General features: G+C 40.6%; 1 protein-coding gene across 1 annotated transcript in view; it reads right to left on the reverse strand.

Moving 5' to 3' along the window:
- Positions 1 to 6844: 6844 nt before the first annotated feature.
- Positions 6845 to 20168, reverse strand: part of PPP3CA (protein phosphatase 3, catalytic subunit, alpha isozyme) — a 334145-nt gene continuing 320821 nt past the window's right edge. The window contains exons 11-13 of the mRNA XM_012658351.1: positions 19558 to 19642; positions 14786 to 14883; positions 6845 to 8569 (exon numbers count right to left, since the gene is read on the reverse strand). Coding sequence (XP_012513805.1) covers positions 8373 to 8569; positions 14786 to 14883; positions 19558 to 19642 — 380 coding nt within the window. The 3' untranslated portion in view covers positions 6845 to 8372. The remainder of the gene's footprint in view (positions 8570 to 14785; positions 14884 to 19557; positions 19643 to 20168) is intronic.

Raw genomic sequence — 20168 nt, forward strand, 5'->3', positions numbered from 1 at the left:
TGAACGCATTGCCTAACTGAAGGTCACGAGGATGTTATGCTTTCTTCTAAATAGTTTATGCTTTGTGTTTTAAATTTAAGTCTCTGATCCATTTTAATTTTTATATACGGTATGAGGTAGAGGTCAAATTCATTCTTTCTGTCCATGAATCTCCAATTGTCCAGCATAATTTGCTGAAAAACTTATCTTTTCTCCACTGGAATATCTGTACATATCTCAATTGACATTTGTGTGAGTCTATTTCTGAACTCTCTTTTCATAAACTTATGTCTCTATCCTTTCATCAATACCACGCTCTTTTGATTACTGTAGATTTAGAGCAAATTTTAAAGTTGGGTAGTGTGAGTCCTCCAACCTCTACCAACTTTGCGAAAATTATTTTGGCTCTTCCAGCTCTTTATCCTTTCAATATAGATTTTAGAATCAGCATGTCTATATCTACAAGAAAATCCTGCTAGGGTTTTGACTGGGACTGCATTAAATCTATACAATAGATTCATTTGAGAAGAACTAATATCTTAACTATGGTAAGTCTTCCAATCCATGAACTCAGTATCTTTTCAACTTTTTAGATCTTCTTCAATTTCTTTCATTAGCATCTTAGAATTTTATAATTTTTGCTTTACATATATGCACATATATAAACTTAAAAGGGGGAAAGTCTATTATTTTTTGCCTAGATATTTACTGCCATCTCTTCAACATTTATTTAGTAACTCTCCCTTTGCTGTTTCTACCTATTTTAAGCTATAAAGTCAAACTTTCTCTAATCTTTATTAGACTCCTACATGGAAAGACCCACCTTAACCAAAAGAAAAAACAAAAAACCATCGTAAGTATTATGTTTTTTCCTTCTTCATCTAGATTTATGATGACTCTGCCAAGGCAGTGGTTACACCACTGGGGTTAGCCAGCCATAAACTCAGTTTTGCTTTATTTGTGGGCTACTTTGGTAGCATCTTCCAGCAGTCAGTTTTGCCTAAGGAAGTGATGCCAGGAGCTGTGACTGTCCTGTGCAACCCCAGGGACAGAAGCCAACAGCAGAATAGTGTGGGAAGAAGGATGGAAGGAGCCTAGCTCCTCGATGACACTGTTGAGCCACCAAACTAACCCTGGGACCACGCCGTCCCAGACGTCCTCGAAAGCAACTGTAAACATCTCTGCGGGTTGAGCCCAGTTAGTCAGGTACTCGGTGACTTGCAGCCGAAAGCCCTCCTGATGTAAGTACTGATGTGGCCCCGCCTGGCTCCTCATTCCCTTTGCTTCCAGAGCTCCATTCCCTCCCTCCTATGTTTTAACAAAGTGGTTGACGTATCACTGTTTTTCTGCTCTTCTCCTTTGCTTTTAGTTTCTCTCAGGCTGGAGTGCCCTCCACTCCTGCCTCGCTCTAGCTTCCCCAGCTTCCCCAGCTTCCCTAGAAGTCCATCCTCCTAGGAACGTTCCAACCAAATGACCTTTCTTCTAGCAGGTTTTTCTGACTACGCATTTCTCCCGGCCCTCACCACACTCACACACGTGCACACACACGCACACACACACAATCTTCCCCTACAGAATATCCACTTTAAGCACCCATGGGACTCAGCATGCTGCCGAATCCCACAGCAATAACTATCGTTTATTGAGTGTCTATTCTCTGCCAGGCACCATGCCACCTATTTCATTTGCATTGTCCCTTTTCATCCCCATGAAAAGCTTATGAATTAATTACTTTCATTGCCTTCATTTTACCAAGGATAAAATGAGATTTCAAGAAGCTTAGTAAGTTTCTCAAGGGCACACAGACATGTAATAAGTAGCAGAGCTCCAAAGATTCCAACTCGGGTTTAGCTCTGATTCAGAACTAGCAAAGGTACATCACGCAGAAGTTAGCGTGTACGGCACACACTGCGTTGTTTTCACTGCTGTTGCATATTGTGGGTAGACCAGACTGGTTCTTGAACTTCATAATACTCCTTTCTCTGCTGGGCACGTGCTAGTGCAGACAGCTACGTGATAGTTGTGACCGGTCGATCGGGTAGTCAGTCTTCTTCCCTGAGCTCCAGCTCTGTGCTGCCCAGGCATTCTCTGTGCTCCAGCAGTGGTATCCCCACTCTGTAAACACACCCATCTTTGTTAGCCTTTGACTGGCCCTGTCAGAGCTGCGATAAATTAATTCCTATTAAGATTTTAGTAGCTGAACATGATTTGTGGTTTCCTTCTCTCATTTGTATCCTTTAATAAAAGATTTTTTAAGAAAGTGCTTTTGAACCCAAAGGGTCACCTCTCTCATTGTAAGACTTCAGGTACATTCTTGAAGGTAAATGGTGTTGACTGTACATTCTAACAGTGTTTTTTGAACAAATTCTGCCAAGCCGATGGTGGCGGTGGATGTGGTTGCTACGGCTTGTGATGTGAAGGAAGCAATCTTTTCACTCTGAGAGCTTTCCATTCTCTTCGATGCACGTGCAGTTTTTTCCAATGATTCTTTACAAAGAGTGTCCAGACACTTCACCACCTTTAATTTCCACTTCCTGAGTGAAGTCTAATACACCCCAAAAGGTCACTGCTTCCACCCCATGACCTGTTTACTTGTGAATGTTAAGTTTTACATAAACACGTAAACAATTCCCACAATTTTTGCCTGAATTCATATCCATTAAACAACTATAAACAAAAATTAAATTCATCATGCATAATTCGTTTTAGCGGCCAAGGTAAGCAGTGAAATATTTGTGCTAGAAAATCTATAGAAGTGAAAATATAGAACTGAATTTTAAGTTTTCTATAGAAATAAAATGGACATGGCTTCCCAGACTTGTCTGATCATAAGAATTTTGGTGAGTGCTTATTAAAATGCAGACGCCACTCTAGACCTCAGGCACCAGGAAACTTATAGGAGGAAGAGTAGGAAACGCTGAACTGGGCTTAGTGTTTCAGCTGTTCTTCAATAAGGGTTTGTTATTTGGAATCTGGGCACAACCCATACCGTGAGGCCACACCAAAAAAATATTTTCCTTCTCCTTCCCTACCTGTCCTTCCTCCAAGAAACCCTCGGCCAGGCAGTGTTCCCTGCTAAGAATATAAAGATAAGCAACAGTTCTCACTACAATGCCAGACAAAGACAATAAACAATGCTATGCCGTGGATCAGGTACTGAAATAGAGGCGGTGCAGGATATTGTGTGCGTAGAGAAGAGGAAATGACTCATTCCAGTATTGCAGGCAAATCTGACATCTCAGGAGGGGTCATTCCACGCAGAAGATGGTTACAGACTGAGGGGGCTGAGGAAGCCTGGTGTTCCCTGAGCATTGTAAAAAGTCCAGCACGTCTGAAGCTCAGGGTCAAGCTGGGGGTAGATGAGACTGGCAAGAGTGAGATCATGAACGGCCTCCCACGTAACCTTGCAGATTGTCCACAGGACTCAGTCGACAGGGTTAGACTTAGCCCTGTCGACAATCTGGAGCCGTGGAGAAGAAACCTCGGTGTCCCCAGCACCTAGGTATGAACATATTTGAAAATATAACTTGACAGGAATGCCTTAGGACTGCAGTTTAAGTCAACTTTGTTCTATAATTGTCAGTTTAAAGCATTGTCAATCTAGTGGAGACTCTTCTCAGCTGGTATCTTATATGGAAAGAATCTCCATGTGCAAAATACATAACAGGGCTGCTTTGGATGATGCAGAAACTCGGCCCCATGGCAGCATTCCTGTAAACAAAAGAGTCTAGAGAACAGTTTGCAACTGGTCCCGTGAACACATCTCAGTGACCCTGTGTTTTCAATGACCCCTAGATGTTGTTTCTGTCTCTCCCTTAACTAACTACTCGACCTTTTGAGTTGTTTCCTGGAAATGGTGGATTTTTCTGCAAGACAAAGGAGCTGAGGTTCTGAAGGCCCCGGGCACACTTCCTCACCCCAAGACCCACCATCCCCATGGCCTGCTCCATGGCACAGTCTGCACCTTTAAAAGCCCATAATCTGCATTAGTCAGGGAGCTAGATTTTAGGCAGCTTCTTCTGTTCTCCTGAAAAGACATCTGTCATATTAAAAAACTCCTTTCTTCCTTTGCAATCCTCATTGTCTCAGTAATTAGACCTCTGTGTGATGAGCAACTCGACCTAGATCAAAACCTCCTTGTGGTTTTGATAACGTGTTCAGGGCAGTAGAACTTGAGGGTGGCACCTTAGACCCCAGGGTCATCCTGACACCTACGACAACAAGTTTGAAATTAAAGTTCTGTGCTTCCAAAAGACTGCATAATCGAATCGATATTTAGAATCTTACTGTCGAAGGGTCATTTAGATATTATCTAGTTGAAGCTCTAAATTTGAAGAGAGTTTCTTCTACGATGTCGAGTACGGCTTCTTCCACGCTGCATCGCTCAGGAGTGTTCGTGGCACTGAGTGTTTGTGGCCGAGGCATTAGCACTCTGTAAAGGGACGGCCTTCGCAGCCTCCTGCAGGTCGCTCTGGCTAAGCAGCCTCCTTCTCTAGCAACTTCCACTTTGTGCCAATTGGGCATCTTTCTCACTTAAAGAAGGTCTTTTGGAACAACCAACTCAACATGACAGCTATCATTGGCTCCTGCTGTTCACTTTTAAGTTGTTTCTCAGTCTTTCCTTAAAACAGACTCTCCCTGCTGGGTCTCCATTCTCCCACATGCATTCCAATTTGTCAACGCTGCCTCTGGAAAATTCCATCACCAAAAATAGGTACAACATTTCGTTCACAACTTTCTGCCTCCTATTACTGTATGTGCATTTTTGAAAAGTGAATTTATCATGAAAGGGCCTAGTCAGGGGCTTTTCTGGTTAATGTCACCTTAAAATACATATGAAAGAATTATCCATGAAACGCAAAGTAAGCAGCCAGCTCAGTGTTAAGGCAAACGTGGACTGAGACAATGCTGATATTTAACGGTATGATAAACACTGCTACGCCTGTTAAGACTGCCAGGCGTGTGTGTGTGTGTGTGTGTGTGTGTGTGTGTGTGTGTGGCAAAAGGAAGAACCTAGAACAGCGAGAGGACCTCAGCAGGGCTGTCTGTGGAATGACTGAAGTGGCCACACGTCAAGCAGAGAGGAAATATCTGCAGCTGTGGAAATCTCCACCGAAGGGGCTGCCAGTTTGGGAAAAACTCGCAGGGCAAACTGAAAGGTCCCCTCTTCTAACTGGAGGGTGACAAGAGGGATCCAGCAGGTGAGAGACGTGAAGTCGTCAAGTCAAAGCGAGACATGCAAGTAAGGCCATTGCCACCGGCCCTCGTGGTGCCGACCCCGTGTCGGGAGCCCTGGTTTCTGGGTGGAAAATTGGACGTGTACTAAAATGCATTTCACGTGCATCTGGCGAGCGTGGGAGGAAGGAAACGTTGCAGGACGTCATTCCGTCGCGTTCCTGTCACACCGTCCTGGGCCGACGCCATGAGCGACTTCCAGCCTTCGCCTCCCCCCTGAGCTGCGCCACGGCAGACAGGCGACACGTTTCTCTTCCCTCCACATTTTTTTCCTCATCAGATGAGTTTAGTCTATGAAGATTTTTTTCTTTTCTTCAAAAAATATTTGAGAATAATATAAGTAGAGGATATTTTGGACAAGGAAAATGCTGACTGAGGGTCAAATCTAGCTCTTAATCCTTGGAAAGCTGGACAAAAATCTGGCCGAGTTTGGACCCCATGAGTGTTAAGTCAAATCACCCTGGGGGTAGGCAAAGGAGGCAGGGGGTACAGGAGGTTGTGTCTGTGTAGCCAAAGGTTCACTGGCATGAGCACCTCAAACATTCTATAGTTGTTTCTCCAAAAGTAAAGGAGACACATTTCATAGCTAATGATGTGGCAGTGTTATCCCTTCTGGAAAAATAACATCAGTTCTCTACTGATTTTTTTGATAGACCAAACTAATGTGCAAAAATATACGGCATTACTTTCCTAACCACTGATCAGAAAGACCAAGCAATACTCACATCAACTGCTTATTTTAATGTCAAATGTTTATTTCTATGCCATAGTTGCCTCAGCACAATTTGTAAAAGAAAGGAATCCAAAAAAATGAATTTTTTTTTTTTTGTCAGGATATTTTCTCCACAGTTATAAGAAAGAAAATAAACACCTTGGTACCAGAATTACCATTTCTTTCACATCATTCGAGTAAGTTGCATCTAAATACTCTCCTTGGATGTCAATTTTTTAGGATGGAAAAATATCCACAGGAAAAAATGTTTGGATTCATTAAAATAAACTTGGGATAGTCTTTGTCAGAGAATATATCTAGAACATCTTTGTTTTGGTACACTCTATCACTAATTGTCATAATCTTATTATTTTAATATAACAGGCATACTTTATTACATAAAACAAAGTGCACTAAAAATGAACAATGTTAGAAACAAACTGAAATTTGGTGTATCTTAAATCTTCGGGTGATTAGATAGTAGCTGAAGCGCGGGTATACAAATTTCATATTAATACAAATGCAACTCTCTTCTGTGATGAAAATGCACTTAGTAGCCTAATTCTTTTTGCTTTAGCAGATAGGGCGTCCAATACAACTGAAACAACCTGATAACAAGTTGATTTTTTTTTTTTTTTCAATAAAAAGGAATGCTCTGGTTTCTTTTCTGGCTCCCACAAATGTGGGAGCCGGAAGATGGCATTTGCTCTATAAATAGACTTCTCTTGTCTGATTTGAGGCACAAATCCACCAAGATTCTTACAGCGGAAGGAGGCACCACCCCTCAGATCACAAGGCCCTTGGCAAGAAGCCGTCCAATCAGCCTGTGACGTGCGGCGTGGGCCAGCACCTGGAAGACGCGTGGTGTTTGTGCACAGAAATCCCTTCAGCAGGCTCGGTGGAAGGATGAGAGTTCTGTAAGTTCATGCACATTTTATTGAGTAGTAATATAAAATGCTTTTTCTGTTTCATTGTTACAAGTGCATGCTTCGATTGCCAACATTTCAGAAGTCAAATTACAAAGGCAAGGCTTTAGGCTGTAGTGAATTACTTGGGCACTTATACAATTATTAAAAAATATGAATGGACTTTTGTTGTTGTTTTCAGAATGAACCAGTTGTAACCCGTAACTGATATACAAAGGGAAAAAAGTGAAAAAAGTACATATTTTGTGGCACATGACAGAACAGAACAAAATAACTAAATTGTTATGACATTAACAGTTACCATGCATTTAGAGTTTCACATGTAACTACAAACTTATTTAAATTTCACAAGGTTTGCTAAACATGCTAACTATCTATGTGCACTGACAAGCTTATGTTAAAAACTTTTAAGAATACTCTCCCCTTTAGATTTTTTCAAAGCTTTTTTTGATTACAAAATTTCAAAGGCATTAAGCATTTTAGAGAATATAAAGTACGCCAGTATACATACATTTCCAGTATATGTCAGACCACTAAGCGCATTACAGTCCTGTATAGGCCGATACAGCCATTTTTTTTCCTTAAAAAACATGCATAGGCAGATTTTTTTTTTTTTACAGAATATAGATGCTTTATCACTTAATATGGTGTCTTGTTCACTATACTTAAAAATGCACCACTCATAAATATTTAATTCAGCAAGCCACAACCAAGACTTGATTTATCAACAAAAACCCCTAAATATAAACAGCAAAAAAAGATAGATGTAATTATTCCAGTTTTTTTTTAAACTTAAAGAAAAGATATTCATTGCCAAATTAATCAGGTAAGTGTTATATGGAAAGAAGGGCATTCAAGCACGCTAACGAAACCTGAGGTAAGCATAATCTGTACAAAATTAAACTGTCCTTTTTGGCATTTTAACAAATTTGCAACATTCTTTTTTTTTTTTTTTTTCTTTTTCTGGTTTTTTTTTTTTAAGACTGCCTAATTCAGTTTATAGCCATTGTCTGACAAGAGTAGCAAAACATTATCAATAAATAGTCCTTATTTAGTTTGTACATCATTTTGTTAAAAATGTTTGATGTCATCCATTTTTAGTGCTGCGACTGTAAACGTACAATAGAGTAAGAAATTAGACAAAGTTTTCATGTCCAGTAACAGAATAAAAGGCCTTTCATTAACCTATCTAGAAGTCCCCAATGCAGTAGGAAAACATGTTCATTCCCCTAACATTGCAGTATATACTAGCATTAGCTTTCTTTTTAAAATTTTTTCCCTATAAGCATTTTTAAAAGGCATACCCAAAAGAGGTGTTTAATCACCACCCCCACCAAAATATAGTTTATTATCTTTCTCCCTCTTTTTTTAACCATAGTGTAAACTGAATCCAATTCCTGGCCCCCAGAGCAAATCGGCTACCGTCAGAGGCAAGAACATCCAACTGCTGACAGGCAGCAACCCCCACCACGCCCTGCAGCTCAAAAAAAAAAAAAAAAAAAAAAGTGAACAGGAAGTGGTCACTGGATATTGCTGCTGTTACTGCCGTTGCTGTCCGTGCCGTTGGTCTCCGAGGCGAGGGCCTTGTTGATGGAGTTCAGGTTGGCGTCGGAGGGCAGCGCATCTCTGCGAGGCGGCATCCTCTCGTTAATTCGGTCCAAGCCCTTGGCTTCCTCGAAGCTAGTGATCTTGTGTTGCGGTGAAAATCCTTTGATGGCTAAACAGAAAAATCATTAAAAAAGAAAAACGGGATTAGCCAAAGGACAGTGAAGAGTACAGCGGTTGCAGCAGGTGACATTAGAGATTTTGCAGTGAAAGGGGATCCTTCAGTGGAGGACAAAGGGACGGGACCTGAACGCCACACGACAGACTCCTTACCATACTCGGAGGTAACCAAAGGGACTGAAAACAGCCAATGTCTCTTGCCAATCAAAATGTCCTCTTGAAGTCATTAAGATGTAAGCATTGCTCTGATCTTCATGACAGCTTAGTGTGGAAACAATCCAAAGTGGGTATGGAAAGAGTAAAGCTGCTTCCAGGGACGGGCCTCTTAGGACCAGCTTCAATGGGCCACGTCGTTAGCGTGATCACGCATGAAACGCCCTCACCTAGACAGGCTGCCCTGCTTTTGCTCTTCCACTGTGCTAGAATCACTGCGTCTGTTATACCTAAAAATCTAGGAAAGGACTTCAAGCCGAAGCTAAAAGGAGCTAGAAAAGGAATTAGCGGTGCAATTCCCAATGCATCTCAGAGTCCCAGAAAGACCTTCTCGGCAAACGACTCAAAGGTGGCATGAAAAAAAATGAAACCGTGGACTCCTGTTTCCCCCCTCAACTTTGGAGGTGCATGGAGTGAGTGACAAGTTAAGAGAAATTCAGAAAAATCAAGATCAGATCACTAAGTAGAAAAGCACTGTCTGCCCTTCAGCAGCGAACAGGTCAAACTGATGTTCATCTGGTATCCATTACTGCCTACGTCAAGGAAAAACTCATCCTTAGTACATCAATGAAGACGTAAGTGATGGTTACAGAATGCCTTTCACAAATTTTAGCCAAAATGAATTGGACTGGTTTTGATCCTATTCAATTAAAATGTGGAATTCTCAAAGTGGGAGTAGTGATATTTGATTTTTTTTTTTTTTAAATGTAATCCTTAGTGTGCTACAGAGATAAGCATTTGTGCAAAAAACTTAATGATTTCTTCAGTGGGTGCACCAACTGGTGGGCTGCAAATAACATACATAAATGGGGAACCAATGACATCAGTTTGCTTTACTCTCTGTGAAGTGCAAGCCAGGTATTTACGGGCCAATCACCAATGCTGAATTGGACTGCATCTCCATGGCCGATTTAGGACAATTTCATGGTACCTTTATCCTCCCCACCTTATTTGGGAAAAAAAAGGAAAGCAGTTTCAAGGTGAAACTTTGCCAACCACTCCTACACAAATGTGCAGTGCCTTCATTAGTACGGATGAGATTCTTAAAAGATACATACAGCACAGTTGCTTCAAAACTCATTAAACAATGAGAAATAGATTTTTTCCCCCCGCTGTATTTTAAAGGTTAGCATAATGGTGATTAGTCAACTGTGAGAGGAAGAAGATGGGGAAATGGGGAAAGACCAAGGCCCAAAGCAAAGCTTCTTAATTCTTCTCTAATTAAGTAATAAATTGCAACATAATAGAGCTGTCTGATGAGCACCCACCCTGAAAACTAACTCGATTATTTCGAGGGACAAAAAAAAAAAAATGGCACAAAGTTGCACTCTACTCTTTTTCTAGACTACTGTGAATATAATTTCATTATAATTAGTAAATATAAAAGGTTTGTCATCATTATAATTTATGAAGTGATTGTATTAATTTAAATGGTAAAAGTGGAAGCTCTAGGTTTTAAAAGCCAATAGGGTGGGAGCGTAGAAATGAAAAATCTAGCTAGAATAACAGATATTCTGGAATGGGGCTCCATTTCTAATCGTTTTTGTCCATCCTGGTAGGGAAGAATGTGCTCTGCTGTAGTTGCTGGTCAGACAATGGGTATTAGCAATTTACATTGGTAGTATACTTAACACAACACAGAGTCACAGAAACCACAGAAAACAGCCAAACTGTCAACAAGAATGCACACTGCAGATTAGGATTTGCCAAGAGGAATAGAGAATTCCCACATAAATAGCAGTTTATTCACTGCTATTTAGGAAGCAGTTGTATTTTCTCTTACAGTGCTGTCGTTTCCCTACCATATCCAAATCACGTACGAATTGCAAGAGTCTAAAGTGGCATTTTTTACATCATACCGAAGGACCATATGCACACGTTTTTGGGAAAAAACCAAAAAGTTATCTTGCAAGAACAAAATACAACTGAAGAATTTTGTTTTAAAGGGGAACTTCAAATTATTCTTTTTGAAATTTCCGGAGGATGTGGTATGTAGAATATCGAAAACTATTTTGATGCGTAGTTGTCTCATAACCATATATTTAGAAAGCACTCAAGGAAAAAGAAATTGCTAAAGGGTCAACTCTACCGTCCTCGAACAGTGCTAGGACGCAGTTGGAGGTGTACACGTCTTGGTTTTCCCTGCAGCTCCTAGCACGGTGCCTGGCACATGGCAGGCACTCAGTAGACATTAATCAATTGAGCAATTACCTGATATTCACTATTCTTGTTGTCGGCCCACTTCCAGAGCCACTAGATACTTCTGAACTCTTTATAGTATGTCGCTGGTGCTAACTGTCCTACGAATACCAGTAGGTTAGAATTTGATGAGTACTAGAACTGTTGATCTCATACACAGCTGTCTCATGCTGGAATACTTTTTAGAGACATAAATTAACTTCGAACTACAACAAAGCACTATTCAAATGAACATTTTTTTTTTCCCCTTTGGCTACAAACTTCTGAAGACTAGAATTAATAAAGCTATTTTTAATCTCTCCTTTTCATTGCTGCCTGAAAGTGATTTGAGGGAAGGACATGGTTCAGCTCAAGGAATATTGTTTTATATGCTATTCATCGAAACAGCTGCCATAACGCCCACCCCACATCATTCGAGAGATATAATCCTTTTGTTTTCTGTGATTGTACTAGGTTCGTTGTGTACAAGAGTCAAACATCAGCTTTAAGGGAAAAAAAAAAACAAAAAAAACGAACAAACAAACCATAGAAGGACATTTTCCCCTTTAAAGCAAGAACATTTTGGTTAATACTGAGCCACAACTGTTAGCTCAACACCCACACACTCTGTACAAGCTACAGCAAAAAAAAAAAAAAAAAATGAATACACCCAGCAGAGCCCTTATCTGTTGCGGGTACAACAGAAAGGGGACTGGCCAATTTACCTTCATCAGCCTCAATAGCCTCAACAGTAGCTGAAGAGAAGAAAGGGGGTGCAAAATGAATGAGAAAAATGAGCAGAGGATTTTTTAACTCTAAGAACAAATCAGTGACGATCAAAGGAGCTAAGAGAACTAATGTTCCTGTAAGTGCTGGATTCTGGCACAGACGACAGAACAGAAATGCTAAAAAGAAAGAAAAAAACACCACGCAAATAATAAGTTGAATTTATGAACTGGGCACACTTATCTGAATGAATTGCTCTGGTTTTTGCCCACTAAATAAATGACAAAACAATTAACCCTTTAGGAAAACACTAAGGAAAAATTCTTTTACTTGGACTGAATCATAACAGAGTCTGTAAATCGAAAATGTGCCTTTGACTTATACAGAGTACTATAAAACCTTTGCTACGCTAGGTGATTTGCAGTTTAAAAATGCCAGACAAAATGGTAGAACTCTACGCAGTGCCATAATGTCAGTGGAATGACTCACACTATTCAATATTAAATAGCACTGTTTCCTAATGCAGCGGAAATGCAGGGGGTTGCAAATTTAAAGGAAAAATAAAATCAGTGAGTCTAAGCTGATAATGCACGTGACTCTTAAAGACAAACTTGGGGCATGTTTAGATGTGGAGGTCAGGGGTGGGAAGAGGGGGAGGCAGAAGGGAAAAGGAAGGGAATGATACAGTCTGGACTTCTGCCACGCAGCCCAATTTACAGCAAGTTTTCTTTTTTTTTTTTTTTAGCAGAATATCATTTTTGGAAGGGAAATTCTTAAAACATTACAAATCAAGTGGTAACAAGCCGGTAGTAGCAATAATTCTATCAGCACTTTAAAGAATAGGCAGCCCGAATACTGAAATCTCATACATCTACATATGAGATTATTCCAGAGGCAGAACTTTGAAAGCCCATTGCTTTATCAGAAATTTTCATAATAGGGTTAGGGTCTATCTATATTTTCACCATACAGATGTATGAGTCTTTCTATATTATTAAGGCTAGTTGTTAATTAAATGTTAAAATGTCAAACTTCTCTGTAACTCCCAAATTTTTAATATTAAAATTCTACCCCTTGACTTTAATTTGTACTTTTCTTATAATTCAAGGTTTTAAAACTACGGCAACTGCCCAGTGTGCATTATAACTTACTTATAGTACATTCTGGATTCTTTATGATAAAAATGGAGAATGGTTACCACCACGGAGAAGAGCTAAGTAGCAAAGCTTTAAGTAGTTTCCCCTTTTAGGCAAATGGAAGGGCTCTGAATGAATTCTGAAGTTGTAATTAAGGTATGTGGTTTAAAATAATATACTAAGTATTCAAATTCTCAGGACGAATGAGATTCCAACCCATAAGTCTTTTATGTGTGTGTGAGCTCAACACAGAATAACACGAACCAATGGATTTAAAATGAAAGGAAAAAAAAAAACTTCAGTAACCTAAGATAAATACAAATAAAAATCTGGAAATGAAACAGAATTGAAAGAACTCAAGCAACTCAAGCAAAAAATCTGGAACCGCACCAGCACGGACACGCTAGAAACATGTGCTGCCCACTATTAAATGTATCTTTCTAAAGCCAATGTGGTCCACAGTTTCTGACAATACTCTTGCCGTGCCTTCGAATGTGCTTATCAGAAACTGCAGAACTCAGTCGATGAGGGGGAGGGTACACTTCGTGCATGTAAACAATCCATTTATACTAATGTTGTAGTGAGCATATTTACTTCGGTGAGAAAACTTCTGTGTTTCTGTAAAGTTGGTAAAATAATTTCTAGCTACAAATTTAAAGGGGAATTTGCTTCAATACTATGTATTTTCTTACCCTCATTCAAAAATTTTTGTTTCTTTGTAAAAACTGAAAAGATAATGGTTTTGGAATAAATTCATCTGAAAATAAAGAAAATTACTGTGATGCTGCTAGCATGTGATCATTCAGCAAGACCATATTCATGAAGCTGATTATTGCTCTTCATGTAGATGAGGTGTGTCTAAACAACATAACCATAAAAACAATTGAATCTTCTAGGTTCAAGGGGAGGCATAGAAAAGAAAATACAAAAGATTCAGGGAAAGACATAGGAAAATAAGCAAGAGGCTGAGATTGTTTTGAAAATGTTACGCATATTTTTGTTTTAATTTTTTTCTGATAAAGTCTAATCGAATAGCAAAATTTCCATAAGGTATTGTGAAAAATTATACTCTAATTAACGAAAATATTAGTTAAAATCGATAACAAAACAAAACTAACAAAAGTAAAAGGGTGTACAGAACTGTACTGTCTAACACGGTAGCCACTAGCCACATGGGGGTATTTAAATCAAATTTAATAAAAATTAGACAAAATAAAAAAAAATAATTTCTTGGTTGTACTAGTTATATTTCAAATTCTCAAAAGTCATACGTGGCTTCTTCTGTACAGATACAGAAATTTCCATCATCACAAAAAGTTCTGTTGGACAGCACAGGTCTAGAAAGCTGCACATTTTAACACAAAATCTCTATTTTAAGGGCAATGTTATCATTCTTTTTTCAAAAATAAGGTGTGGTTCTGCCTGGTCTCTTATGTTTTGGATTGGTAAGTCAGAGAAAAGGCTCACGTGGCTCCCAATTTCTATTCAAGTGGATGAGAAAATCACCTTTTTTCATACTCTTCTTCTACACTAAAATCTAGACTTACAGGTATATATCAGTTTGTGTGCATGTGTTTATCAACCAAATAGATAACCAGAACATCTATGAAAAATTTAATTAAAAAATTGCTTCTGTCAACTGATTGGCTCAACGTAGTCAAACCTCCTGTGCGTGTAGGCAACCTAGACAGCTGTCTGAGGGCGAGGCCTGCGTCTGTGGATTGCCATGTGAATGAGGGGACAGGGAAGGGGTGCGGTGAAGACCACGTTCCAGGGCATGAAGGAGGTATCATGTTGGATTGTGACTGACTGAACTGATTGGGGTCTCAGCTCTTCTCCCAGCCGACAAGAACTGAACACCAAGACGGAGCTTGAATGAATGAATAAACCAGGGCTCTAAGGACACAGCCGGCTGAGATGCCCAGGCACGCAGCCGTACCCATCCGCCTGCTTACCGCTTTGCAGGGTTTGCTTCCCTCCAGAAAGCACTCCGCTGGGGAGCATGCCAGTCGGGGTCAAGCCTTTCAGCGTCAGCACGCTCTCACTCTCTTCTCTGCAAGGCGCAACGAGAGGGGGCATTAGCTTTCATTTGCTCTTGTGAAAAAGCAGTGTCTTGCAGGAAAAGACACACCGAAGAACCCAGAGTCCTACCTTGGTTCTCTAGCTCTTTTTTTTTTTAAACATACCATATTTTAATACATTGATATAGAGGTAATATCACCTAAATAAATGACCGCTTCGATACAGTTTACACCATCCAATTGTGGAGGTTCAGTCTCTTCCGAGTATTGAAGACAGAGACAATTCTGATCTTGTAATCGGGCATTATAGCACAAAGTATTTGTCACGCATCCTCCGCGACACCAATAAACATGTTAAAAGTGAGCCATAGAGGGTGCTCATGGAAGTTTTTGTCAGCCAATGCTCAGCAAGGACAAGTGGAACTGATTGAGTTTGAGAGAGAAAACCAGAGAGCATACCACAGATTAAAAAAAAAATCTGACGTATGGGTTAGGAAACCAGGAATTACATTCGGGGGATTTTTAGAAACTAAGGAATTTAGGAATTTTGACGTTACATGAAAAACATGCAAAGTAATGGCAATTAACCAATAAAGCCCTGGTAAAATTTCTCAGCTTTTCTTTTTCAGCCGCTTTCCCCACTGATTTGCTGCTAAAAAATTATTTTATTACACAGTATGACGACTGTTTTACGAACGGTTTTAAGTACATCATGTCAATTATATTTATTAATTACTTGATACTACTAATCATTTCGATTAATAAATCTTAATGATTACATAACCATCAAATAATAGCAACCTCGTATGTTTCCACATAGCAGACACTGCAATCCTACGTAGCCAGAAATAAATCTTTACAGTACATATATATAATGTTTAGTATGTACAACTTCCTACTCCACATTTTTCACAAAGGTGTCTAACATCTTCCAGACAGAATTCCTGAACTCCTTCTCAAACCTGCTGCTTCCACAATCTGTCTTCAACTCAAAAATTGGCAATTCCATTTTTTTAGTTAAGAGTAAAGGATCACCCTGTAACTCCTATTATCCTCTCTGATTCCACATCCATTGCATCAGCCAATCTTGAGGGATCTACCCTCAAAATATTTTGACTATCTAACCACTTCTCTACCTACTACCCCATCTCTTTTGGACACAGCTGGCCCCACGGTGTGGAAGGGCACAGTGTTTTAATACCTATGCCTGATCCTGTCACTACTCGATGGCTCTAATGGCTGCTCTTCTCCGTGTGGGTGAAGGGCTAAATCTTTAGCAGGTTCTACGGGGCCTTAAAAAACTAGACCCCAACCCACACTCTCCTGTGTGCTGGGAGGAGATGTAGTCCAAAAGATGGGTTTCCTACGTGGCTACTGTAAGCCCATAAACTATTTTAAAAAGACCCACCTTCCTACGTCCTCTTTCTTAGATAACAGACAGCATGCTATCAATCACTAGTACCTGTGATTGAATAGTCTTAGAATATTTCCTTTCTCTTATACCTCCTTGACTTATAGGTAAGAGTTCTGTTCTTGCAGCAAACAACAGACATCTATTCTGGCTGGTTTTAACAGGAAAGAGATGCATTAAAGGATATTAGAGAGCTCACAGATTCCGAGAGCTGAACTTGAATGCTCTACAGCCAGGCAGAGTACCTGAGCCCTTCCACACTGTGGGGTCAGCCCCACGAAAGCTGCCACTGACGTTCCGAGCTGGCGCCGAAGCTCACACTAATGCCACGGTGGACGCTCTTCCATGGCTGGCCCCCCGCATCCCACACCTGGCAGAGCAATTGCCTTCCCTGCCGGCTGCTTCCTCCTGATGCTCACTTGGAAACAGAACGCTCACGTGTGTTTATCTGATCGGCAAATCCCAGGCAACATGCCTGCACCTCACCTGCAAGGCAGTTTTCTGGTTCCCTTAGGATGTTGCAAATTTCCAAAATGTAAGAAGCACGTTGGGCCACTATGCCTGACGAATGTGTGCTACCATTCGTGTTGATTTAATACATTCCACTTTCCCAAATTCCTTATTATTTGTCCCTTCCTTTGCATTTCTCCTCCCATAGCCTGGTCTGACCTTTTGCTTGAATTACCTCAATAGCTCCCTAAATGCTTTTTCTGTTACCAGTAAGTCACCTTGCCAGCCAGTCTTCGCATTCCCGTCATCGCACGCAGTGAAACGTGGGTTTAGAGCACGCCTCTCATCCCACGAAAATCATTCCCTGGCCCCTCACTGCCTGGCACAAAATTGTAAATGCTTTACCATGGTTTTCAAGGCACTCAACAGATCTTAACTTAAATGCGTTTTCAGCCTCATTTCTTGCTAGATTCCTCACTCACCTTCATGTCTTTTACTATCCAGCCCTTTGACATGCTTAGAGCCACCACTAGGCCTCTGGTGTGATTGAGAATTCAAGCCAGGCCACGCTGCTCACTTCCAAGTAGGACTCTCATCACTGCTGCTCCTGAGTGAGCGAGTCTGGACGCACGACTCAGCCTCTCTGGGTCAGAGCAAAGTGAAGTCACCCTGACCTCCAAGTCTCCCGTGCAGATTACTGCCCAGTGTATGAGACACGGGGCGTGACCAGTGGCACTTAGCAAGTGCCCCATAAAAGGCCACTGATACTGCTCTTAGGACCGTGGCGCTGTAATTCTGATGATCTCCGCCTCCAGGATGCCCTCGCCACGACTCCCCACCCACTGGACCCGGCCCACGCCGGGTATTCCTCCAGTGCCAACCTTGCCACGCTCAGCCAGCCAGGAAAGACAGGCCTCCTTCCTGTCCAGGCCACGGCAGGGCACCTGCTCACGTGCTCAGCACACGCTTCCTTGTCTTATAGTAGTTCACTATCTACACACCTCGCATTCCGGTTTCGTATCTGGATTGCCAGATACGGTACCCATTTATGGTACCTATTTAATGCTCAATCATTACTAAGCGTAACTTGCTCTTCTCTGGCTACGCTCCCTCTCTATCCTGTGAATATACTACAGATGCTTTCATTATAGGAAAACAATACATACTTTGTTTTTATTTTCTACCAGTACGTGCAATCTTAAGTCACTGATCGTCACTGGGTTCGAATAATCCATTTCTCATGGAATAGTCCATGGAAATGCTAGAGCTGTTTTTACGTCCCCCGAGAGAGACTTGAGATAGAAAAAGAAATGAGAGAATTTGTTGGTGAATCTAACGCACAATAAATAAGCAAGTTTTTACTCAGGACACCTATTGGACTTCTGATCTTCATATAGTCCTTTGCTCCCATAGGACATTTTATGGCCACACAGGCCTCCTTCCTGGTTCTCGAAACTGCTGGGTTTGTTCCTACTTGGGGATCTTTGCACCCGCCATTCCCTTCGCCTTGACCTCTCTTCCGCCATTTCTTCGCAGAGGCCACTAACATTGCTCAGTTCTTTGTTGATCACACACCAAAGTGCGTGCCTTATCTCCCACTTGCTACTCCCCTATATTGCCTTTTTTTTTCTTCATGGTACATAATCGATGCTTTAAGTTTTATTATCCTTATTTATGGCATGAATGAGTAAGTCCCGCGAGTGGAGTCAGAAATGCGGAGCAATACAGTGAAGGCAGCCTCATTCGTTCGCTGTGGGGGGCGACGCTGCTCTGTTTCCAGCTTGTCGTGATGGCGCCACCACAGAGCCACCCTGACTTTCATGTGCTGCCTTTGAGGAAGGATGGCGATGCCTTTCATCCTTCTCATGGCTCCCTGCTTTCTGCATCCAGCCATTTAGCTACTCTTCGGTGACTGTACCAGGAGTAGGACAGGAATAGCAAGAGGAGAAATCAAAAGAGCCAGCGTGGTTACTCTATGAGAAAGAGCTGAGGCAGAACTTGGCAAAAATTAGATTATTCAATTACACCATTGTAGATGTAACTCTGCCCAAGGTATTCCCACTTTCCCTCGTTAATGTGGGTAGCTGAACTGACTGCATACTCCTCACATATAAACATACCATAATTTAAAGTCATCCTCTAAAGAGAAATATAGTTATATCATCTAGAAATACATAACTGAATTGAAGTATAGTGAATTTCCTTTAAGAAAATACATATCTAGTTTATATTATCTAGAAATACATAACTGAAGTACAGTGCATTTCCTTTAAGAAAATATTTGTTTTCAAAATCCATGCTTAACAGTAATAGAACGATTCACGATCTACTTAAAAATTATACTGCTAGATGGAGATTGAAACATTAAGTACCTTTTTTTCTCTCAATTATTAAAATAATAGAGAGTCACTCGAACAGCTTTATGGCTGATGTTCATTTCCTGGAAATCTAGTGAAATGCATCTGACAAATTCATCTTTTATCACAGAGCCAGAATGAAAACCAGAAAGGATTACGACAGCTTTTCCTGTTTGCTAAGATGCTCAACCTGTTGTGAAATAGACGCTTTAAAGTCTTGCAGCCAATAGAGGAATAAAATGTGACCAGACGCCTTCCTTACAGACAGTTTGGTAGACTGCAACTTAACTGAAAGAGCGAGGAACCGACGACATCCTCGCTGCATTTAATTTTCCTCCTTTAATTTTCAACTTAAAAGAAAACATGGTAAGTGAAGAAAGGCAAATATTTTCCAGTAAAACATTTAAATTACCAGATTAAAATATTAAAATATTTATTAGACGACACCCAATAAAATTCAGAACAGAAGCAGAGGGACAGTGACCCACCTGAGGACCGAGAACACCCTGGCCATCTTGCCGATGGCTCGGATCTTGTTCCGTATCACCTCCTTCCGGGCTGCGGCTGTGGCTCCTACATTTCGAAACAGAGAGTTCAGTTTTAAAATGTAACACTGAAAAAGTCGGTGACTTTTCATCTAATTATAAGTTTACAAATTACATATATAATAGATTGCAGTAAGCAAGATCAGTGTTCTTTTCTCATAAAAGGATTTATGTGTAAATCAAATTTGAAAATTATGGTGTTTTTTTTTTTGTTTTTTTTTGCATTTAATCAAATCCTGTTTTATCCTTTGGAGTTGCAGGAGGCAGCAGGACCAGCTAGCTAGAGCCCTGTGTTGCGCTTTTGTAGCATAAACAGAGCTGAACACACAGCACCAAACACTGGCAGCATCAATACTTGCGCTAACTACATCAGTGTTGCCCTCTCAGTCCAGCATGCCGACAGTGGTCCTGTGTTTTTAAAAGTTTTAATTATTAAACAGTTAAGGCATTAGAGAAAAAGGTTTAAGGCTATCTTAATATATACAGGCATTCGCTTCAGTTAGTATATTGTTTTCTAGAATACATTGTTCGAAATAGTCTCATTATTGTGATAT

The sequence above is a fragment of the Propithecus coquereli genome, unplaced genomic scaffold (genome assembly GCF_000956105.1).
Source record: "Propithecus coquereli isolate 6110/MARCELLA unplaced genomic scaffold, Pcoq_1.0 Scaffold581, whole genome shotgun sequence".
NCBI classification, from domain to species: Eukaryota; Metazoa; Chordata; class Mammalia; order Primates; family Indriidae; genus Propithecus; species Propithecus coquereli.